The sequence below is a fragment of the Procambarus clarkii genome, chromosome 28 (assembly GCF_040958095.1).
Source record: "Procambarus clarkii isolate CNS0578487 chromosome 28, FALCON_Pclarkii_2.0, whole genome shotgun sequence".
NCBI classification, from domain to species: domain Eukaryota; kingdom Metazoa; phylum Arthropoda; class Malacostraca; order Decapoda; family Cambaridae; genus Procambarus; species Procambarus clarkii.
The window spans coordinates 13,443,107-13,462,778 of NC_091177.1; the positions used below are offsets into that span (position 1 = coordinate 13,443,107).

General features: G+C 45.9%; 1 protein-coding gene across 1 annotated transcript in view; it reads left to right on the forward strand.

Annotated features, from left to right (window-relative positions):
- LOC123754960 (neuromedin-U receptor 2) overlaps positions 1-19,672 on the forward strand; it is a 97,540-nt gene that overhangs the window by 56,483 nt on the left and 21,385 nt on the right. The window contains exon 3 of the mRNA XM_045737313.2: positions 16,269-17,228. Within this exon, the coding sequence (XP_045593269.1) occupies positions 17,062-17,228 (167 nt within the window). The 5' untranslated portion in view covers positions 16,269-17,061. The remainder of the gene's footprint in view (positions 1-16,268; positions 17,229-19,672) is intronic.

Consider the following 19,672-nt stretch of genomic DNA (forward strand, 5'->3'; position numbering starts at 1 on the left):
GTCCATGAGTACTGTACCCGCCTGCCGCTGCTTCCCTAGCGGCCCCTGAGGTGCTGTACCCGCCTGCCGCTGCTCCCCTAGCTGTGCCCGCCTGCCGCTGTTCCCCTAGCTGTCCATGAGTACTGTACCCGCCTGCCGCTGCTTCCCTAGCGGCCCCTGAGGTGCTGTACCCGCCTGCCGCTGCTCCCCTAGCTGTGCCCGCCTGCCGCTGTTCCCCTAGCTGTCCATGAGTACTGTGCCCGCCTGCCGCTGCTTCCCTAGCGGCCCCTGAAGTGCTGTACCCGCCTGCCGCTGCTCCCCTAGCAATAAACTAATCAAATGATCTATATAGTCTTATATAGATCTAGAAAAGCACGAGAGGTAGCTAGAAAAGAGGATGAGAGAGGATACTTAATGAAGACGAGGAGTCACAATAACCTGACTGAAGTATGTTGACCAGACCACACACTAGAAGGTGAAGGGACGACGACGTTTCGGTCCGTCCTGGACCATTCTCATGTCGATTGTGAGAATGGTCCAGGACGGACCGAAACGTCGTCGTCGTCGTCCCTTCACTTTCTAGTGTGTGGTCTGGTCAACAGGATACTCAATATAAATAGTTTAAGAGTGACCATAGTTGCTTTTCCCACTGAACACCACTACAAGAAGAGCGATGGATGGACGCTGGGGAACCAGTTGGGCCATACACATGTTCACAGATTTTTGTTAGCCTGAAAATTGTAAAAAAAATGGCCTAAACAAGATGAACTGAAGGAAAACAATTCCCTCTGTAACTTCAAGAGCAGGTATGCCAGACAGATAACTCAGGAGCCATTACATTAGACAACCGGCAGCTGGAAAAGTGGGTCCAAGAGCTGAAGCTCGATCATGAAGGTTTAAATAGATGAGTTCACACGCACACGCCTTGGTTTTTAATCTTGTCGGGATGACTGCCGCTCTTTTGTACAAACATCGGTGATTGGAATCTTATTGGAATATTTCTTGAGAGAATCACAGAGCTGCTGTCCAATCACTGAATTCTGTTTGTGATCAACATTTGTGAAGTAGAGCTCGTACCCTAGAGCCTCTCACTATAGAGCCTCTCACACTAGAGCCTTTCACACTAAGAGCCTTTCACACTAGAGCCCCTCTCACAAGGGGCACACAAATCTATATGAAATTGAACGACTGTCTGTCCGAAGTAGGAGGCCAGATGCTAATGGGTAGCCTTCCCCAACTTTCAGAGGTGTCATATAGGGGGTTATGGGAGTGCCATAGGCCAGTCAGGGACAGCCCTAGTGCCATCCCTTAAGAAATATCGGTGTATACTGTGACCCCTTCCCCTCCTGTGATTTCCACGATCTGTAATCAGATTTTTTTCTGTAGAACTTTAGCACTTTTTAAAGTGGGTCATGATATAACATTTTCTGATAGAGAAGTGGGTAGAGGAGAGGAGAAAGGTGAGAAGGGGTGTTGGGAGGGGGAAAGAGGGGGGAGAATGGTGGAGAGGGAGGGAGAGAGGACAAAGAGGAAATAGGGGAAGAGGTTAAGAGACAGGATCATTGGGGGTTAAGAGATGAGATGTAGGAAGAGATAGTAGGTAAAAGAGACCCGGGTCCAGCCAGCAAACCTTGTCATAGAACTCCAGTAACATAGTTTAGCAGAAATTGCATCATTGAAACTATATTGACGTTCGGAAGTAAGAGTTTGTTCCCTCAACACGAGTCATTAATGACCTCTTAATTACCGTCTCTGGCCCCGAGGTCCGCCTAGCTCTCTCCGGGTGCTTGCTGTACCGTCCTTAGGGAACACCTTTACCAGTGTCTGGTGGTTGTGGCTCCTCTAATGACTTCCTCACTCTCCTCCTCATCTGTATTTCTAAACCTTTTGAGTTCTGCCTCGTTCTCCTTTGTTCTCTGTGAGAGATTTGGTAGTTCTTCTTTGTACTCTGTGAGAGATTTGGTAGTTCTTCTTTGTACTCTGTGAGAGATTTGGTAGTTGTAATGTAGACAGATATGGCTCCCTAGGGCATTACTTATACTCCTGTTTATCTTACTTTATTAACAAGTCTTTGTGTGTGTGGTGGGAGGAGGGTGTGTGTGTGTGTGTGTGTGTGGTGGGAGGAGGGTGTGTGTGTGTGGGTGTGTGTGTGTGTGTGTGGTGGGAGGAGGGTGTGTGTGTGTGGTGGGAGGAGGGTGTGTGTGTGTGGTGGGAGGAGGGTGTGTGTGTGGGTGTGTGTTTACGTGTAGGTGTAGCACACACTCACACATGGACACTGTTGCCTGAGAAATCATGGTGGTCGGCAAGCGTAATAACCATTTGTGGCACGTGTTGTATATCTGACTGGCATTAGTGTCACCCCTTGCAACCGCTCTAATTACATCAGGGACCCCCCGTCGCCTCATTCAAACTCTCATATCTCATGAAGAACTCATGGAGGCCTCATCATATCGCGCCAGGGACCACCTTCGCCTCATGCTCAGATCTCACGAAGAATCAACATCAACTTCCAAGACATTTCGGTCTGATTAGATCCCCCTCGTCTCCAGAGATGATGACAAGTTGGGCAAGTGTGAGGGTGTCATGCATACAACTGATTGTATTTCATCTCCGGGGGTCACCAGTCCCGGCAATGCTGTTTGTTATTTAATATTCGCTACTTGGAACAAAAAGCTCGAAGTAGCACGGGCTATGGTGATCCCGTAGTGGACTTGTTTCTGCACTCTGTGCTGGACGGAGGAGAATGCATGTTGGTTAGTGTTGTAAATGCATTTCAGTTACCTGTGGTTGATTACTCAGTAACTCACTACATGCTGTAGCAACTCTCTCTCACCCCTGGCCATGTGGATGATAATGTTTGCGTTGTGGGGCCACGTGTATGTGTAGGGTCATGTGTATGTGTAGGACCACGTGTGTGGTAGACACTACACCACATAAACACAGGGGCCACAGTTCTCGGTTCATGAGCCAGGAGCCATTGACGGTGTTGTGCTGACGCCCCGACTATAGCAGCCACTCACCAGTCAGTGCTCCTTGACCAGACAAGGGGAGCACTACGCTGCTCCGTCAATCTTTACAGCATCACCAGCATCAGGCCGGCGTATGTAGCCCCCCAACCCCCGCCCTCCATCTCACACCATCCTTCATCTTTTACACCAGCACCTGCTATTCACGCACCCCTCCCCCCACTCCCTGGCACACAAACACACACACAAGACAGAAGAGTAAGGGGAGACATGATAACCACCTGGAAAATTCTCAAGGGAATTGACAGGGTTGACAAAGTCAAACTATTTAGTACGGGTGGTTCGCGAACAAGGGGACACAGGTGGAAACTGAGTACCCAGATGAGCCACAGGGACGTTAGAAAGAACTTTTTCAGTGTCAGTTGTTGACAGGTGGAATGCATTAGGCAGTGATGTGGTGGAGGCTGACTCCATACACAGTTTCAAGTGTAGATATGATAGAGCCCAGTAGGCTCAGGACCCTGTACACAGCAGCAGCAGCAGCAGCAGCAGCAGCAGCAGCGGTAGCAGCAGCAGCAGCAGCAGCGGCAGCAGCAGCACCAGCAGCAGCAGCACCAGCAGCGGTAGCAGCAGCAGCAGCAGCAGCGGCAGCAGCAGCACCAGCAGCAGCGGCAGTAGCAGCACCAGCAGGAGCAGCAGGAGCGGCTGTTCATCAGGGCCTCAGCAGGGTACCGTCGATTATAGTCCTCTATCGCCTTCCTTAACGCCCGCTCTCGCCCGGGAACTGCACACCCTCATGGGTTTTTGACCTGTTCCCCAGCCTGGGAGGGAGGCTCGTGTAGAGGAGAGAGAGAGAGAGAGAGAGAGAGAGAGAGAGAGAGAGAGAGAGAGAGAGAGAGAGAGAGAGAGAGAGAGAGAGAGAGAGAGAGAGAGAGAGAAAAAAATAATTTATCAGAAGGAATGCTGCCTGCTCCACACCTGGTACTGGCTGCCCTCCACACCTGGTACTAACTGCCCTCCACACCTGGTACTGGCTGCCTGCTCCACACCTGGTAGTGGCTACCCTCCACACCTGGTACTGGCTGCCTGCCCTCCACACCTGGTAGTGGCTACCCTCCACACCTGGTACTGGCTGCCTGCTCCACACCTGGTACTGGCTGCCTGCTCCACACCTGGTACTGGCTGCCATCCACACCTGGTACTGGCTGCCTGCTCCACACCTGGTACTGGCTACCCTTCACACCTGGTACTGGCTGCCCTCCACACCTGGTACTGCTCACTCTGCACTAGTGTAAGGGTGCCTACACCTGCAGCACACCCACGCCTCTGGGTGATCAATGAGCTATGTGGTCTCTGGTGTACAACACCTGTTCTCCGTACTAACACCTGTGGTGGGCGTGCTGCGGGTGTTAGGTGTCTCACTTGCAGGTATTAAGGTGATAGCCATGTCATGATTTGACCGGTGTTGCTGCTAAACATTATACACAAAAAGAACAATGAACAGATAAAAGGAGACCCCACAATTACGTGGGGGAAGGTTTAATTGGCCTGTTAGGTATTGTGAAGTCTTGCAAGAAAGGTTAAGATGATTGTAATATGTTATTCAGGTAGCTAAGATATATTTGCAATGATTAACGCGTCAATAAAACTGATGTTTGAAGGTTCTACTGTGGTAATGTTTTTTTTCTGAGGGGGACGTTGATAAGCCTGGCTGTTGTGGGTCGCATCCTGTTGAATGTCAGTTGGCGTAGGATCATATAGGTAACTGGGTAAGCTTCATAATGGGAAGCGATTAAATGGGTTTCCCATTGTCTGGGGGCAGGAAAAATGGTAGGATTATGAAGCCGTGATTATGTTGGGAGCCGGTCGGCCGACCGGACAGCACGCTGGACTTGTGATCCTGTGGTCCTGGGTTCGATCCCAGGCGCCGGCGAGAAACAATGGGCAGAGTTTCTTTCTCCCTATGCCCCTGTTACCTAGCAGTAAAATAGGTACCTGGGTGTTAGTCAGCTGTCACGGGCTGCTTCCTGAGGATGGAGGCCTGGTCGAGGACCGGGCCGCGGCGACTAAAGCCCCGAAATCATCTCAAGATAACCTCAAGATATGAAGGTCTGTCTGGGGCTGACCTCTCCAGGATGACCTGCTGAGGAAGCTACTCTCAACTCTGGCTTAACTGAGGGTACCTATTTTACTGATAGGTGAACAGAGGCATCAGGTGACAGGAAACGTACCTAGCCATTTAGGTCCCGCTGAGGGATTGAACCGTGAACTCTCGCTTATGAGTCGAGGACGTAGACCACTGCGCCACAGGACTCGCCAAATATCAGTAGAAACACTAAATACAGAGAATAAATCCACAAATGCCGTGACGAGGATTCGAACCTACGTCCGAGAGGATCCCAGACGTTGCCTTAATTGACTGAGCTACAGAGACTGTAAACTGTAATGGCCGGTAAACCGTCATTAGTGCAGCGGTGTGGGCGGAGGAGCGTCACAAAGGTTTGCTAATGTTTCATCAAGCATATAGAGAGGTTAGTCTACTACCGTCACGCTCTGTTAGAAATGATTTCTTCCTCGCTGTAAACTATATTAACCCAAAACCTGTCGAGGAAGCATCATACAAATGGTGTAGTTTGCCACCCGTAGAGCGCTAGAGGCTCTTGTGTTACTTGTAGAGTCGTGACGTCTCTCACAACACATCCTTTTCAGTCTGGCTCTTGTCCAAGACTCACATACCATGCCACCCCCCCCCCCCCCTCTATCCCCCCACCCCCTCTATCCCCCCCCACCCCCTCAATCCATCCCCCCCCACCCTTGATATGGCCGACCTGCGACCAAAATAAAGCTGTGAGTTGTCCATGGTCAATACACACCTTGGGTTACATCTATAGGACGTAGTCTCGAGTTATATTAAGTCAGTATTAAGAGTGAGGTGAGACAGCATCTGAAGGCGCTGCTGGGGCATCTCAGTACGATATACTCACGCAGACATACCCTCCGCTTCTCGCCGTATATATATACACACTAAAGTATACTTAATACGTGCTTATTTACCAGCTCTTAGTACGTGCCTATATCCCAGCTCTTAGTACGTGCCTATATCCCAGCTCTTAGTACGTGCCTATATCCCAGCTCTTAGTACGTGCCTATATCCCAGCTCTTAGTACGTGCTTATATCCCAGCTCTTAGTACGTGCTTATATCCCAGCTCTTAGTACGTGCTTATATCCCAGCTCTTAGTACGTGCTTATATCCCAGCTCTTAGTACGTGCTTATATCCCAGCTCTTAGTACGTGCTTATATCCCAGCTCTTAGTACGTGCTTATATCCCAGCTCTTAGTACGTCCTCATATCCCAGCTCTTAGTACGTGTTCATATCCCAACTAGTGTCCTTATATCTTAGCTGTTAGTCAATCACCGTTTCAGCTCCTTGTTCTCAAATCTGTTCTAAATTTTATACATGTTATACTGGCTTAAAGTGCTCTTATAGTTAGCTGCCTTTCTCCTTAAGGGACTTGTAGAGAACATTTTCACCTCTAGTAAGGCCCTCCACTACCCCCAAGGACTCCTACGCTCACGTCTCGCCTACACAACCTTCGTTTTGTTCGTAAAAAAAAATTATATTATATTTTAATCAGGCAGTTAATTCCCTGGGGGTTAAGCTATTGTGTGTGCCATTTGTCTCATAAAAATAATATTTTATATTGCATCCTGTTATGATGTTGGTCTATGGGGGCGTTCACTAGTCCTTTGACCTTCAAGAACGCCTTTTATAAATGACATATTTGTTCACATTGTTTCTATATTGTGGTGATGATGCTTTAATCTGATGAAGTTATGATATAGTTGTTATATTAATGCTTTACAGGCGATGAGTCACAATAACGTGGCTAAAGTATGTTGACCAGACCACACACTAGAAGTTGAAGGGACGACGACGTTTCGGTCCGTCCTGGACCATTCTCAAATCGATTGTCATTCTCACAATCGACTTGAGAATGGTCCAGGACGGACCGAAACGTCGTCGTCCCTTCAACTTCTAGTGTGTGGTCTGGTCAACATTAATGCTTTGTTTCTGGGCCGTAATGTTGCTATGATAAATCTTGTCTGACAATGGAAGTTGCTCTTGAAGGGAGCACTGCGTTAATCATGAGAGCTCTTCCTCCTCCTCCTCTGGCCTTGGCAAGAGTGGTGTGTGTGTGGGCAACCTCCTCAGAAACTTCTTTGTTGTAAAGTGATCATTATATTCACGTCAGATCGTTATCTTACTCGTCATAAAATATTAACAGCGCCGTGAGTGGGTGTTCTTGAACATTCAAATCAGCACAGAGACGAAGATAATTAACTTGAGTGGGAGAAAGACTAATATATTCCAGGAGAGCTACCATAAAAAAATTATTTATTTGTGTTATAAGTGTGTATGTGAGAGAATCATCGAGACATTAACGCTTGATGAACAATGTGAAAAATGTATGACCGTAGAGGCATTGTGTAGGAGCTCTTTAGATATGCCATTTATATCCACAGTGACAATAGTCGAGTGAGGCAGTTGAAGAGAGGAACAATACACCACCGTCCTCGGTGGCTTCCTGGTAGGATAGTTCACTGTGTGGTTTCCATGTCCCGTGAGCAGATGAAGTAGTGTGTGTGCAGGCGAGGAGTCACAATAACGTGGCTGAAATATGTTGACCAGATCACACACTAGAAGGTGAAGGGACGACGACGTTTCGGTCCGTCCTGGACCATTCTCAAGTCGATTGTGAATGGTCCAGGACGGACCGAAACGTCGTCGTCTCCTCACTTTCTAGTGTGTGGTCTGGTCAACAAGTAGTGTGTGTGTGGCGACGCCAGGCACCTGTTGCTTTAGTGTCTCTTGCCATACAAGGGCCATGAATGGGGGTGAAAATTAAACCGGAAATCGTTCAAGGATGGACACATACCTGAATTTACCTGAGGACCACTATCTCTAGTCGCCTCAACAAAGACCGGAAGCCAACGGCTTGTCAAATGTTCCGTCAAGTTGGATGAGACACATGAGGTGGAACACATGCAGTAGAACACATCAGGAGACACATGGGATGCGGTGATTGTGAAATATGGCGCTTGAGAACGCACTAATAAAAAGGGGCTGCTCTTTCAACTTGATCAAATGAGTGTTTTGTGGAGCCGGCACTATGAAAGACGGCCTTTGCTCTGACTAGCTCTTATAAACCTGTATCTCTTGATACACAGCTCAGTAATCTTACTCATTATATCTGCCGCTCTTCCAACAGCATTTACACACACTTAAGCCGTCGCAGTCGTTTGTAAGACAAATGGTGCCGGCTTTTCAGCTTGTAAGGAATGTGGAGAAAATTTTTAAAATATGAGACATCAGCTAGTTTGAGAAATTTGGTGACAATGTCTGTTTCTACCATATTTGGTTTCAGGTATTCTTAGACGAGGTTAGACGAGCCAGCACGTCCTGGCTCGTCGCCTGCACGTGTGCACGAGGCTCGTCACCTGCACGTGTGCCCACAAGGATAACGAAGATAACCCCGGGATATAAAGACCGCTCTTACGGACACAGATTAAAAAGAGCATAATTTACATTTCATTAAAGAGGCGAAGACGAGAGGATGACATGACCAAAATAAACAAGTGGATGACAGGATATAACAAATGAAATATTAATGTGTTAAATATATAAACACAAACTTTGACGCGTAACACTGGTCAAATTTTAGAAATATAAAAGACCTGGGAAAATACTGGTTTGGAAATGGGGTTGTATTTTTATGGGATAAATTACCGGGTGACCTAATAGATGACTCGCTGGATTGCCTTAAGCATGGGTTAGACAGAAATGAATGAGTCTGGTGTAAAGAGGAACTGCTTCGACGAACTGGCCAATAGTCCTGCTTCTTGAGGTTATCTTGAGATGATTTCGGGGCTTTAGTGTCCCCGCGGCCCGGTCCTCGACCAGGCCTCCACCCCCAGGAAGCAGCCCGTGACAGCTGACTAACACCCCAGGTACCTATTTTACTGCTAGGTAACAGGGGCATAAGGTGAAAGAAACTCTGCCCACTGTTTTTCGCCGGCGCCTGGGATCGAACCCAGGACCAGAGGATCACAAGTATAGTGTGCCGTCCGCTCGGCCGACCGGCTCCCTGCTAGTTCCAGTATTCTTATGGTTCTATGATCTTAAAGATGGGCAGTGTTTTAACCTCCTCTAAAACAGCATCTGTCCGTAAAAATAAATCTGAGGTTTTCATTCGTGTATTTGAAATGATCAACGCAGGATAAATGGAGCAAAGGCTTCACGCTCTTCTCTTGTCGCCCAGTAAGAACAGAAGTCCCGTTTTTCCTTTGCGGAAAAAGGGAAACAGTTCAAATCATATCACAAAGTTTCCTTGTTAAGTAAGCCTTTTGGCGCGGTGATGGGCTGCACAACACAGCCCCGGACGCGGCAGCGAGTCACTCGGGAGTTACACCAGACTTAAACCACTTACAGGAAACCGAAATGTTTTCCTGAAAAGTTTAGTGGAGGAAAAGTTGACAGTTTCCTGAACGCTGTGAAATTACGGCACTTCGTGGAGACGCTGAATGCAGGAGGCGGGGCCCAGGAGGCGGGGCCCAGGAGGCGGGACCCAGGAGGCGGGACCCAGGAGGCGGGGCCCAGGAGGCGGGGCCCAGGAGGCGACGATGAAGGAACACATGAAGAACCGGAGAAGGAGAAGAACTGACGATTCATGACAGGTTCGGTAGCAGATATATTAAGATGACGTGAAAAAGAGTCTAAAGTGGTAGATATATAAACAAATTGTGTACATCTATGAGAGAGAAGTTGATGGCACCATGAAGGGCCATCAAGGGCAATGGAGTATACAGAGGTATACTCCATTGCTCGGTGTATATAGGCTGAGAGTTTACCTTAATCCTGGACGATGTTCAGGACTAAAGTTTACCGTATGATTGGTCAATAAGGTATTGTGGTGGCCCTAATTACCCAAATGAACAAATCCATAAGGGCCGTGACGAGGATTCGAACCCACGTTTGAGATCATCCCTAGACGCTGCCTTAATCGACTGAGCTACGACATGGTCATTGATACATCACGCTATTGTGATTTCTGTGTGTAGCCAATATGACATTGTTCGGTTTTCGTGACAAAATGTTCGTGTGGTAAATACGAACGTGAAGTGTTCGGATTGATGTGAAAGCCGAACACCTAAACAATTTGTCATAGCTTGTGTGTGAGGGGGAATATTGTGATGTATATTGAGTCGACACTAATGAGACGCGGTTGGTTTTATTCCCAGAACTGAAATTAAGTTGATTTTATACAAATTGTTTCAGTGTAATTGGTGGTTTGTTCCAGTGAGGCTCACAGCATGATGTTAGAGGTTACTGCGTCATATCTGAGGTTGTAGTTGTTCCAGTGAGGCTCACAGCATGATGTTAGAGGTTGCTGCGTCATATCTGAGGTTGTAGTTGTTCCAGTGAGGCTCACAGCATGATGTCAGAGGTTGCTGCGTCATATCTGAGGTTGTAGTTGTTCCAGTGAGGCTCACAGCATGATGTCAGAGGTTGCTGCGTCATATCTGAGGTTGTTGTTGTTCCAGTGAGGCTCACAGCATGATGTTAGAGGTTGCTGCGTCATATCTGAGGTTGTTGTTGTTCCAGTGAGGCTCACAGCATGATGTTAGAGGTTGCTGCGTCATATCTGAGGTTGTTGTTGTTCCAGCGACGTACACAGCATGATGTTAGAGGTTGCTGCGTCATATAGTTGTCCCAGTAACGTATGTCGCGTTAGCACCCATGATTAGAGTCATGTGAGCGCAGCTTGGCACCTCAGGCGCAGCTCCTACACAAAAGTGAACATTTACTCTCATTTTCGGTGAAAGCAATAATCTGTTCGCTGATGTGAGGTGTCTGGAATGATGTATAAACATTCACTAAGGTTTTATAGTAATGAAAATGTCTTCAAAGGTCTAGCCAGCCTATGACTAGCTGGCTAGACTTTATATCAATGTGGCTGAATTTATTTCAACACCTTAACTTGACAAGAATATCTAGATTATTAAAGAAGAATATTTTGAGATTTGGTTCAGTGAAATTGTTCTATGAACATTAGATAAAAAAAATAGCATTAACTGAAATTCATATTCTGAATGTTATTTAGTTTAGAAACTATGTAAATACAGTGAGGACTCAGTGGACAGTTAACATTGGCTGGGAAGCTCCCGTGTTCCGCCACACGCCTGACAGCTGAGTGGATAGCGTTTCGGATTCGTAGTCCTTAGGTTCCGGGTTCGATCCCCGGTGCAGGCGGAGACAAATGAGCAAAATGTTTCTTTCACCCCTGATGCCCCTGTTACCTAGCAGTAAATAGGTACCTGGGAGTTAGACAGCTGCTAGGAGCTGCTTCCTGGGAGGGTGGGGGGGTGTAACAAAAAGAAGGCCTGGTCGTGGACCGGGTCGCGGGGACACTAAGCCCCGAAATCATCTCAAGATAACGCCTGGAGGAACTTACTGTCACGTACTAACAATATCTGTTATAAATGTTAAATACTATTTCCAGTATTACTAATCACAACTCATTTGAGGACAAATATCTGGGCACCATTGTTAGTCCTCAGCAACAAATATGTTTACTTTGCTCTGATATTGACATAAAAACACGCTTGTGTACACATGCCAAAGATCTCCCTGCCTCTCGCTCCAGTGAGCAATCCCATTAAAACTCATATTTCCCGGTTGCCACAGGAAGCAGGCGGGTATAGGGTTCAGTGCAGACGAGGTCATAGATCCTTCACCTGCGATAAATGTATTTCCATTGTGGTTTCATTTTCCGGGGCTCTGACTTGCGACTGAGGTCACGGTGGTGAAGACTTGGCTAATATGTCTTTAAGGTCAGTTGTAGGTTGAGGTCTACCGGGGTCGTGGTCAACTGAGGGGTCAAGGTCAACCAGGGGTCAAGGTCAACCAGGGTGAAGGTCTACGGGGGCCAAGTTGGGGACAAGTTCTTAATTGGGACTTAAAGCTATAATGCGTATTTTTACTTTTTGCTATCGAATCAGTAACGAATTTCACCCAATTCTTGGATGTTCACACCAAGGATGTCCCTCGCTGCTCGCTGGGTATACCGAGTTTACTTTTACTCTGGACTATGTTCAAAACTAAAAAAAAAAGGTTTCTAAGCAAGTATACCTAGCCCCTGGAAACACAAACCAAGACTGTCTCTATTTTCCGCTTGTTACAACTTGTAATAAAGTTGTTACATCTTGGCTTAACGTGTTTATGACGCATTAGAACGTTGTTACAACTTGCTATATTGGTTGTTATAACTGGTTAGGTGTTAAAACTTGTTCGAACGTTGTACCAACGTCGTAGTTTCGGTGTGTGTTTGGCGGGCCTAATACTTGATGCTATACTTGTAGTATCCAGCTAAGACTGGTGGATGCCCTTTACTTATAGTACTACTTATAGTAAGGTGTTGTAGAGGGCTTAAATAACCCTCCGGAAATGTACCGACCTTAAGTTCAACAACCAATGAACCACCTTCAACACAATACTTCCACCATACGAGTTTGTGAACCCATTATCCCTGGGCTCGGGGAAAGGTGAGAACTCAATTAAACTTTAATAATCAATGACATTGCAGGAATTCCGCAACCTGATTCCTATTTGATTAAACGCAAATAACCAAATACCGCCTGAAAATCCCATAACCGTCCTAAGGTTTCCCTAAATTTAGATAATCCGGTAAGTGTCAGTTTGGCATAGTTGCCCGGACACGTACGGGATATATTGGCCTGTTGTGGGTGGTGGTTTGTCACAGGGAAGTAATTTGACTATTTGGATCACGGAAGTAATGTTAGAGGGATTCAGCAGGACAGGTCAGCCGTCAGGGCAGGTCAGCCATCAGGGCAGGTCAGCCGTCAGGACAGGTCAGCCATCAGGGCAGGTCAGCCGTCAGGACAGGTCAGCCATCAGGGCAGGTCAGTCACAACGGCTCGGAGGTTAGCCAGGATTTCTGTTTTAAAGTCTTGTTTTTTTCAACTGTGTTTGATAACGGTAATCCAATTTATATTTTTCCTTTTTGTGTGTGTGAAGTCATGGTATGACTAGGTAAACGAAGTCATGCTTTCATTGACTGTCATTCATTCTCTCTGTCCCTCTCTCTCTGTCTTTCTCTGTCTCTGTCTCTCTCTCTCTCTCTCTCTCTCTCTCTCTCTCTCTCTCTCTCTCTCTCTCTCTCTCTCTCTCTCTCTCTCTCTCTCTGTAATCTTACACGAGAACATGTTTCAAAGATGTGATTTTTGTGAGAGGAAGTTTACTGAAGAGTTAATGAATGAGTAGGAGAGTGAGAGGGTGTGAGGGGGGAAGGTAGTGAGTATGAGAGTGTCCCTGGAACTCTAGCTCTTGGTAGCCTCACATCGGGAATATCCAGTTTCCAGCGTCCAATACCAGCCCCTTCCAGCCCTACAGGAGCCAGTGGCTGCAGGAACACGAACTGCTCTCCAGCGAGTCAATGTCACGTCAGGTTTCTTAAAAACAATGGGCGACGTGTTCTTGCTTCTAACGTGTAATTCCAAAAGTTTCTCAGAGTAACTCTTTAAATAATATTTTTAATTTGGAGAACTTTTGACATTTTCTGAAAATTATTTGAAGAAACAGTTTAATGTTATTATTCGCAAGAGCCAAATGACTATTTTTTTCATCAAGTTTCTTATAGACCTAAGCAGGAAATGGGGTTGACCAGACCGCATACTAGAAGGTGAAGGGACGACGACGTTTCGGTCCGTCCTGGACCATTCTCAAGTCGATTGTGACTTGAGAATGGTCCAGGACGGACCGAAACGTCGTCGTCCCTTCACCTTCTCGTTTGTGATCTGGTCAACATACTTCAGTCACGTTATTGTGACTCATCGCCTGCACAGGAAATGGGGTTTCTTACTCAAAAGTACCAATAATTTATCTTCTAATTTTCCTTAAGGATGATTAAACTTCATCCTGAGAAACCCAGGTGGTCAAAATTCGTGTGAATGATCTGATCCTTCGTAGTTTTGATCCTGGCTTGTTTATACTTCCTGGGATTGTTGTCTCGAGGCCCTAACGATGCATGTCTTAGATGAAGGTCCAAAATAAAGATCCTAGACATCGTGATTTGCTCCATAATAAGGAGCAACTAGACGAGGGGTAGTTATGGAGAAGGGTTAAGAAGAGTATAAGTTAATCTCGGAGTACTCTAAGACGTCTTTGAGTAGTGTTATTTAGTACTACTATCCGGGCTAGTAGCCTGGTAGTCCCTCGGGTGTCCACTAGCCATGTGGGCAGGAGTGGAGGGCGGCGGGAAGGTGCCAGACAGCTGGCCACGATGGTGGTGCTCAACATGCTGTTTTCTGACATGTTTAATGGTGGGGTTTTGTGAGCATATATCGCCAGGGAGGGAGGGAGGGAGGGAGGGAGGGAGGGAGGGAGGGAGGGAGGGAAGAAGGGAGGGAAGAAGGGAGGGAGGGAAGGAGGGAGGGAGGGAGGGAGGGAGGGAGGGAGGGAGGGAGGGAGGGAGGGAGGGAGGGAGGGAGGGAGGGAGGGAAGGAGAAGGAAAGAAAGGAAAAGAGAGGGTAACTGAGTGAGAAAATTTAAAATATGAAGAGAGAGGAGACACACTTTCTATAAATCTGAGCAGTTATCCTGCCCCAGAACTTAACTCTCACACACACACACACACACTCACACACTCACACACACGCACACACACTCACACACACACACACACACACTCACACACACGCGCACACACACACTCACACACACACACACTCACACACTCACACACACACACACACACACACACACACACACACACACACACACACACACACACACACACACACACACACACATATATATATATATATATATATATATATATATATATATATATATATATATATATATATTACTAGCTACCAGACTAATAATATGATCCCTTGGAGTATTCGAACCCAGGCCTGCAGGGTTCTCCCCGCCAACCACCTGTCCCATGACCACCACACCAGCGAGCGAAGTGTGGCAGTCATGTACCAGGGGGACCAGTACACAGACACTTGAATTCGTAAAAGGAAAACCGGGTGAACTGTCAGAGGAGGGGGGGTGGGGGGACACAGACAGACAGACAGACAGACAGACAGACAGACAGACCCAGGCAACACCAAGTAACCCCCCTCCCCCCCCTGTGGTATATATATATATATATATATATATATATATATATATATATATATATATATATATATATATATATATATATATATATCCTAACACCTGCATCACCAACAAGTGCCATTGACATGCAAATTCCCAGTTTAGCACACCATACACACGCCCCATTAAGGTGGAAATTTATAGCCGACAGCATTAATATATCGGTGACGTTAAAAAAAGGAAATAACTCCCCCAACTTCATGATCATATCACTCAAGCCCCTGAACCTGCCTCAACCCGAAGGTACACACGCACACGCGTGCATACACACACACACACACACACACACACACACACACACACACACACACACACACACACACATATATGCCATACTTCCTCACAATTATCATTATGTTCTTACGTATATATATATATATATATATATATATATATATATATATATATATATATATATATATATATATATATATATATATATATATATATATATATGTATATATGTGTGTGTGTGTGTGCTTTTACAGCCCATGTTAAAGCCTTACATAAAAAAAGTCCCATAAATACTTACATAATTTAACCCTAACATTCCTAATAATGTTAATAAACAAGTACAATTTTAACAACAATTCCAACATTGAGCACAAGGCGGCCCTGTGTGTGTGTGTGTGTGTGTGTGTGATACCTCACGTACCCATTTAATTACTGCCAAGCTTAACCTACAGTTCAAAAGGACTTCATTTTTCACTAAGGCTCTTCGCAATTAATCGTCCTAACACACTAAGTCGTGTTTATGATGGTACAGGTATTCCTGTGTTGGCGTGTTTATGTCTCGCAGCGTGCAGCTGTAGCGCTCTGATGTGACCTTTATACTGTGTTGGTGTGTGTGTGGGGGAGAGAGGCAGAGTTAGAATATAGATATGAAAAGGTGAGATAAAAATAAATATAGTGATATTTTTCCCTCCACTGTCAACAGTGTGTGTGTGTGTGTGTGTGACAGTCATACCTCCACTGACAGGTTCTCGGTCACCAGGTCTCACGACAACACTCATTATAAAGTTTACAAGTATACCTCTTATGCTCTTCTTAAACTGAACCTTTTTATTTCAGGGCGACGAAGGTAAACTGCAGGAGGTCTCAGGCTGAGATGAGAGCCTACTAGAGACGCCAGAAGCTGACGTGATCCGCTCTCATTATTAACGACTAACTCAAAGAATCTGGATATCAGTATTTACAAATCTTGTTCAAGTTATTGGTGCTGATCTCGCTATTGTTGAAGGCTGTAGTAAATCAGTGATCTTAAGAAAAGTAATCTCAAGGAAGCAGACAATTGTTGTGAAGCTTGCGACTATGGACGTCTCGAGTTCTAATGGAACTGTGAGCCTTCTATGTTAATGATTGACGTATGTCCTGTTCTGAAACTTTCTTGAACTCTGAGAGTGCAATCACGGAGTATTGATGACGTGATTGACAGAAGAAAATCGATAAGTGATGAGCCGTATGAGGTGCTGCCCTCTGTCTCTACTCTCTCACACTACCATCATCACAGTGACCTGACCTCCTCCACCTGGCTCACCCTTGACCTCTATCAAGCTGATTCAGGCTGGACGTCTTGTCCCCTGCAGCAAGCCCTCTGTTGACGCTCTCAACCTTCACCCTACGCAGTGACTTACGCTTCACCCTCATCTGCCCCCCTTGGACACCCTTCACATACACACACACGCCCCCAAGTGGTACTCCAGAACCCTACATACGATTCAGTTTAGCCTCATTACCGCACGCCCCAACAGGGGGGTGCTGGTATTGGGTTCACCAACGACCTCTCTCGTAGGACCTTGAGAGGGTGTCAGCAGCCACCAACACTCACTGCTTGTGTCACCAGCAGGAGGACTAGGGGGCCGCCATGGCCTCTCCCACTCCACACAACCTCCAGTACGTGACGGAGGCGCCGGACGGGTCCGGGGCAACAGTGAGCGGCCCCGTCAACATCAGCGATGTGAACTTCGACCCCAACAATACTTCAATGGTGGAGGAGTACATCTTGGGGATACTGGGACCCCAGCATGTGTCGTGAGTAGTGTGCTCTCCCCTGTGTCTTGTCCCCCCCCCCCTGGTGTGTCATCTCACACTGTGCCTTGTTGACACGCACTACGCCCTTGAATCAGTGTCATTCACTGGTAATTAGCAGGGAATATTATATTAATATAATTTGCAAATATAAGATATCTATGTATAAGATAGAGCAAAGATGAGAGAGAGAGAGAGAGAGAGAGAGAGAGAGAGAGAGAGAGAGAGAGAGAGAGAGAGAGAGAGAGAGAGAGAGTTTTGGGAGGAGAGTTTTGTTTGTGGTCTCATTTAACCATTTTATTTATCATTCATATTTGTCAATCATACTTTATATAGTCCTCCAGCGACACCTTGTCATGGTAATATTGGCAACGATGTCCCCGCCAGCTCATAACTCCTCCCGCTCCTCACCTTCTACTCTTAAATACAACAGCAAAAATCCCTTAATTTGCAGAAAGTTTTTTAGTTACAAGTTCTTGCATTACAGAATTTCCATTCACATCTGTCGTTTCCATTTTGCTGACGCACTTGCTCACGAAGCTGTCCTGTAATATATATATATAATGAGGATAGTTAAGATTTGCCTTACATGCTTTGAAGTCCCGCGTATGTACCCCCATTTGGCTGTGTGTCCTAGTCAGCCTCAATATAAATGTGTTAATCTTCCTTATTATTTGTACTTCTGAAAACTTTGATGCGAAAGTCTATTTCTTGTCGAAATCTTTGATATATATTAGGAATAGGATAGGTTCGTGTGTGTGTGTGTGTGTGTGTGTGTGTGTGTGTTTGTGTGTTTATGTTTGTGTGTGTGTTTGTGTGTGTGTCTTGAAGTGAAGTTTATAGATGCCTTAATGTGGTATAAGCCAACCTGGAGTGGCGAGGCGTGAGGCGACTAGTGTGTACATGTTCCAAGATTGCTTTAGTGTGTGTGTGTGTGTGTGTGTATATATATATATATATATATATATACATATATATATATATATATATATATATATATATATATATATATATATATATGTATATATATATATATATATATATATACACACATACATTCCCTCCAATGCGTTATGTGTGGTTTCTTCCCAGGCTATGGGTCCCCCTTCTTCCAGCCAGAGGTGGTACTCCCTTCCCTATATATATATATATATATATATATATATATATATATATCAAAGCAAAAGATTAAGTAAGCGAACATTTCCTCCCGAGACCAGATGACAACCACGTCAAGAGCGGAGGTATTTACCAGCGAGTCCAGACGCAGTTTTTAAGACATAAAATATTTCATCTCCAAGCAAAGATGCAACGTAAAATCTCTTGACTTATCGTAAGAAACATTAAGATCAGAGACACCTTAATACTGCAATCTTCCTCCATATGTGATTTAGACATTTGTTCTCGGGAAAAAGGATAAAAATCTGGATGTGCTGAAGGTCAGAGGTCATGTAGTGTTTCTAAATGTCAAACTTTTTCCTTCAGGCGAAGCTTACGCACAAGCTTTGTAAATGACGGGAGCCGGTCGGCCGAGCCGACAGCACGCTGGACTTGAGATCATGTGGTCCTGGGTTCGATCCCAGGCGCCGGCGAGAAACATTGGGCAGAGTATCTTTCACTCTATGCCCCCTGTTACCTAGCAGTAAAATAGGTACCTGGGTGTTAGTCAGCTGTCACGGGCTGCTTCCTGGGGGTGGAGGCCTGGTCGAGGACCGCGCCGCGGGAACACTAAAAAAGCCACGAAATTATCTCAAGATAAGGTCGAACATCGCTTTATAGTGCCAGCACCGTAGAGGAGGCTCGAACTCTTGTGTCTACGGTGACCAGTCAGGCACAGTTTACTCTCACAGTGACCAGTGATAGTGTTGCAGATGCAAGTAAACACCTCACAGCGACCAATGATTGTGCTGCAGATGCGAGAGTAAACACCTCACAGCGACCAATGATTGTGCTGCAGATGCGAGAGTAAACACCTCACAGCGACCAATGATTCTGCTGCATAAAAATATTATATATAAACAAAAACCGGACGCCCCATAAAACTGAACAACGTATCAACAGACTCGTGTGATTTGTGGTAATTGGTTGTGTGAGTGTCATTAACCTCACCGCTGAACATGACACATTACAGCTGTTGTATCAACTGACAGCCAATATCCTTGTTTAATACACCTATTATTAAAATAAACTCCAAACCACAATCAACGTGGAATAATGTATTCACTTCCACCGCCGAACCCTCGAACCCACGACCACAGAAGAATAGAGAGAGTCTATAGCAAGCTGCAGCTCTCAGATCACGTTTAGGAAGGTTAGGTAATTAACTGTGTACTGAGACAACAGCAACAACAAAGTCACGACTATGCTTCAAGCTGGGCATGTTGTGTATGAGGCGTGATTCATGTTGTGTATGAGACCTGATTCATGTTGTGTATGAGGCGTGATTA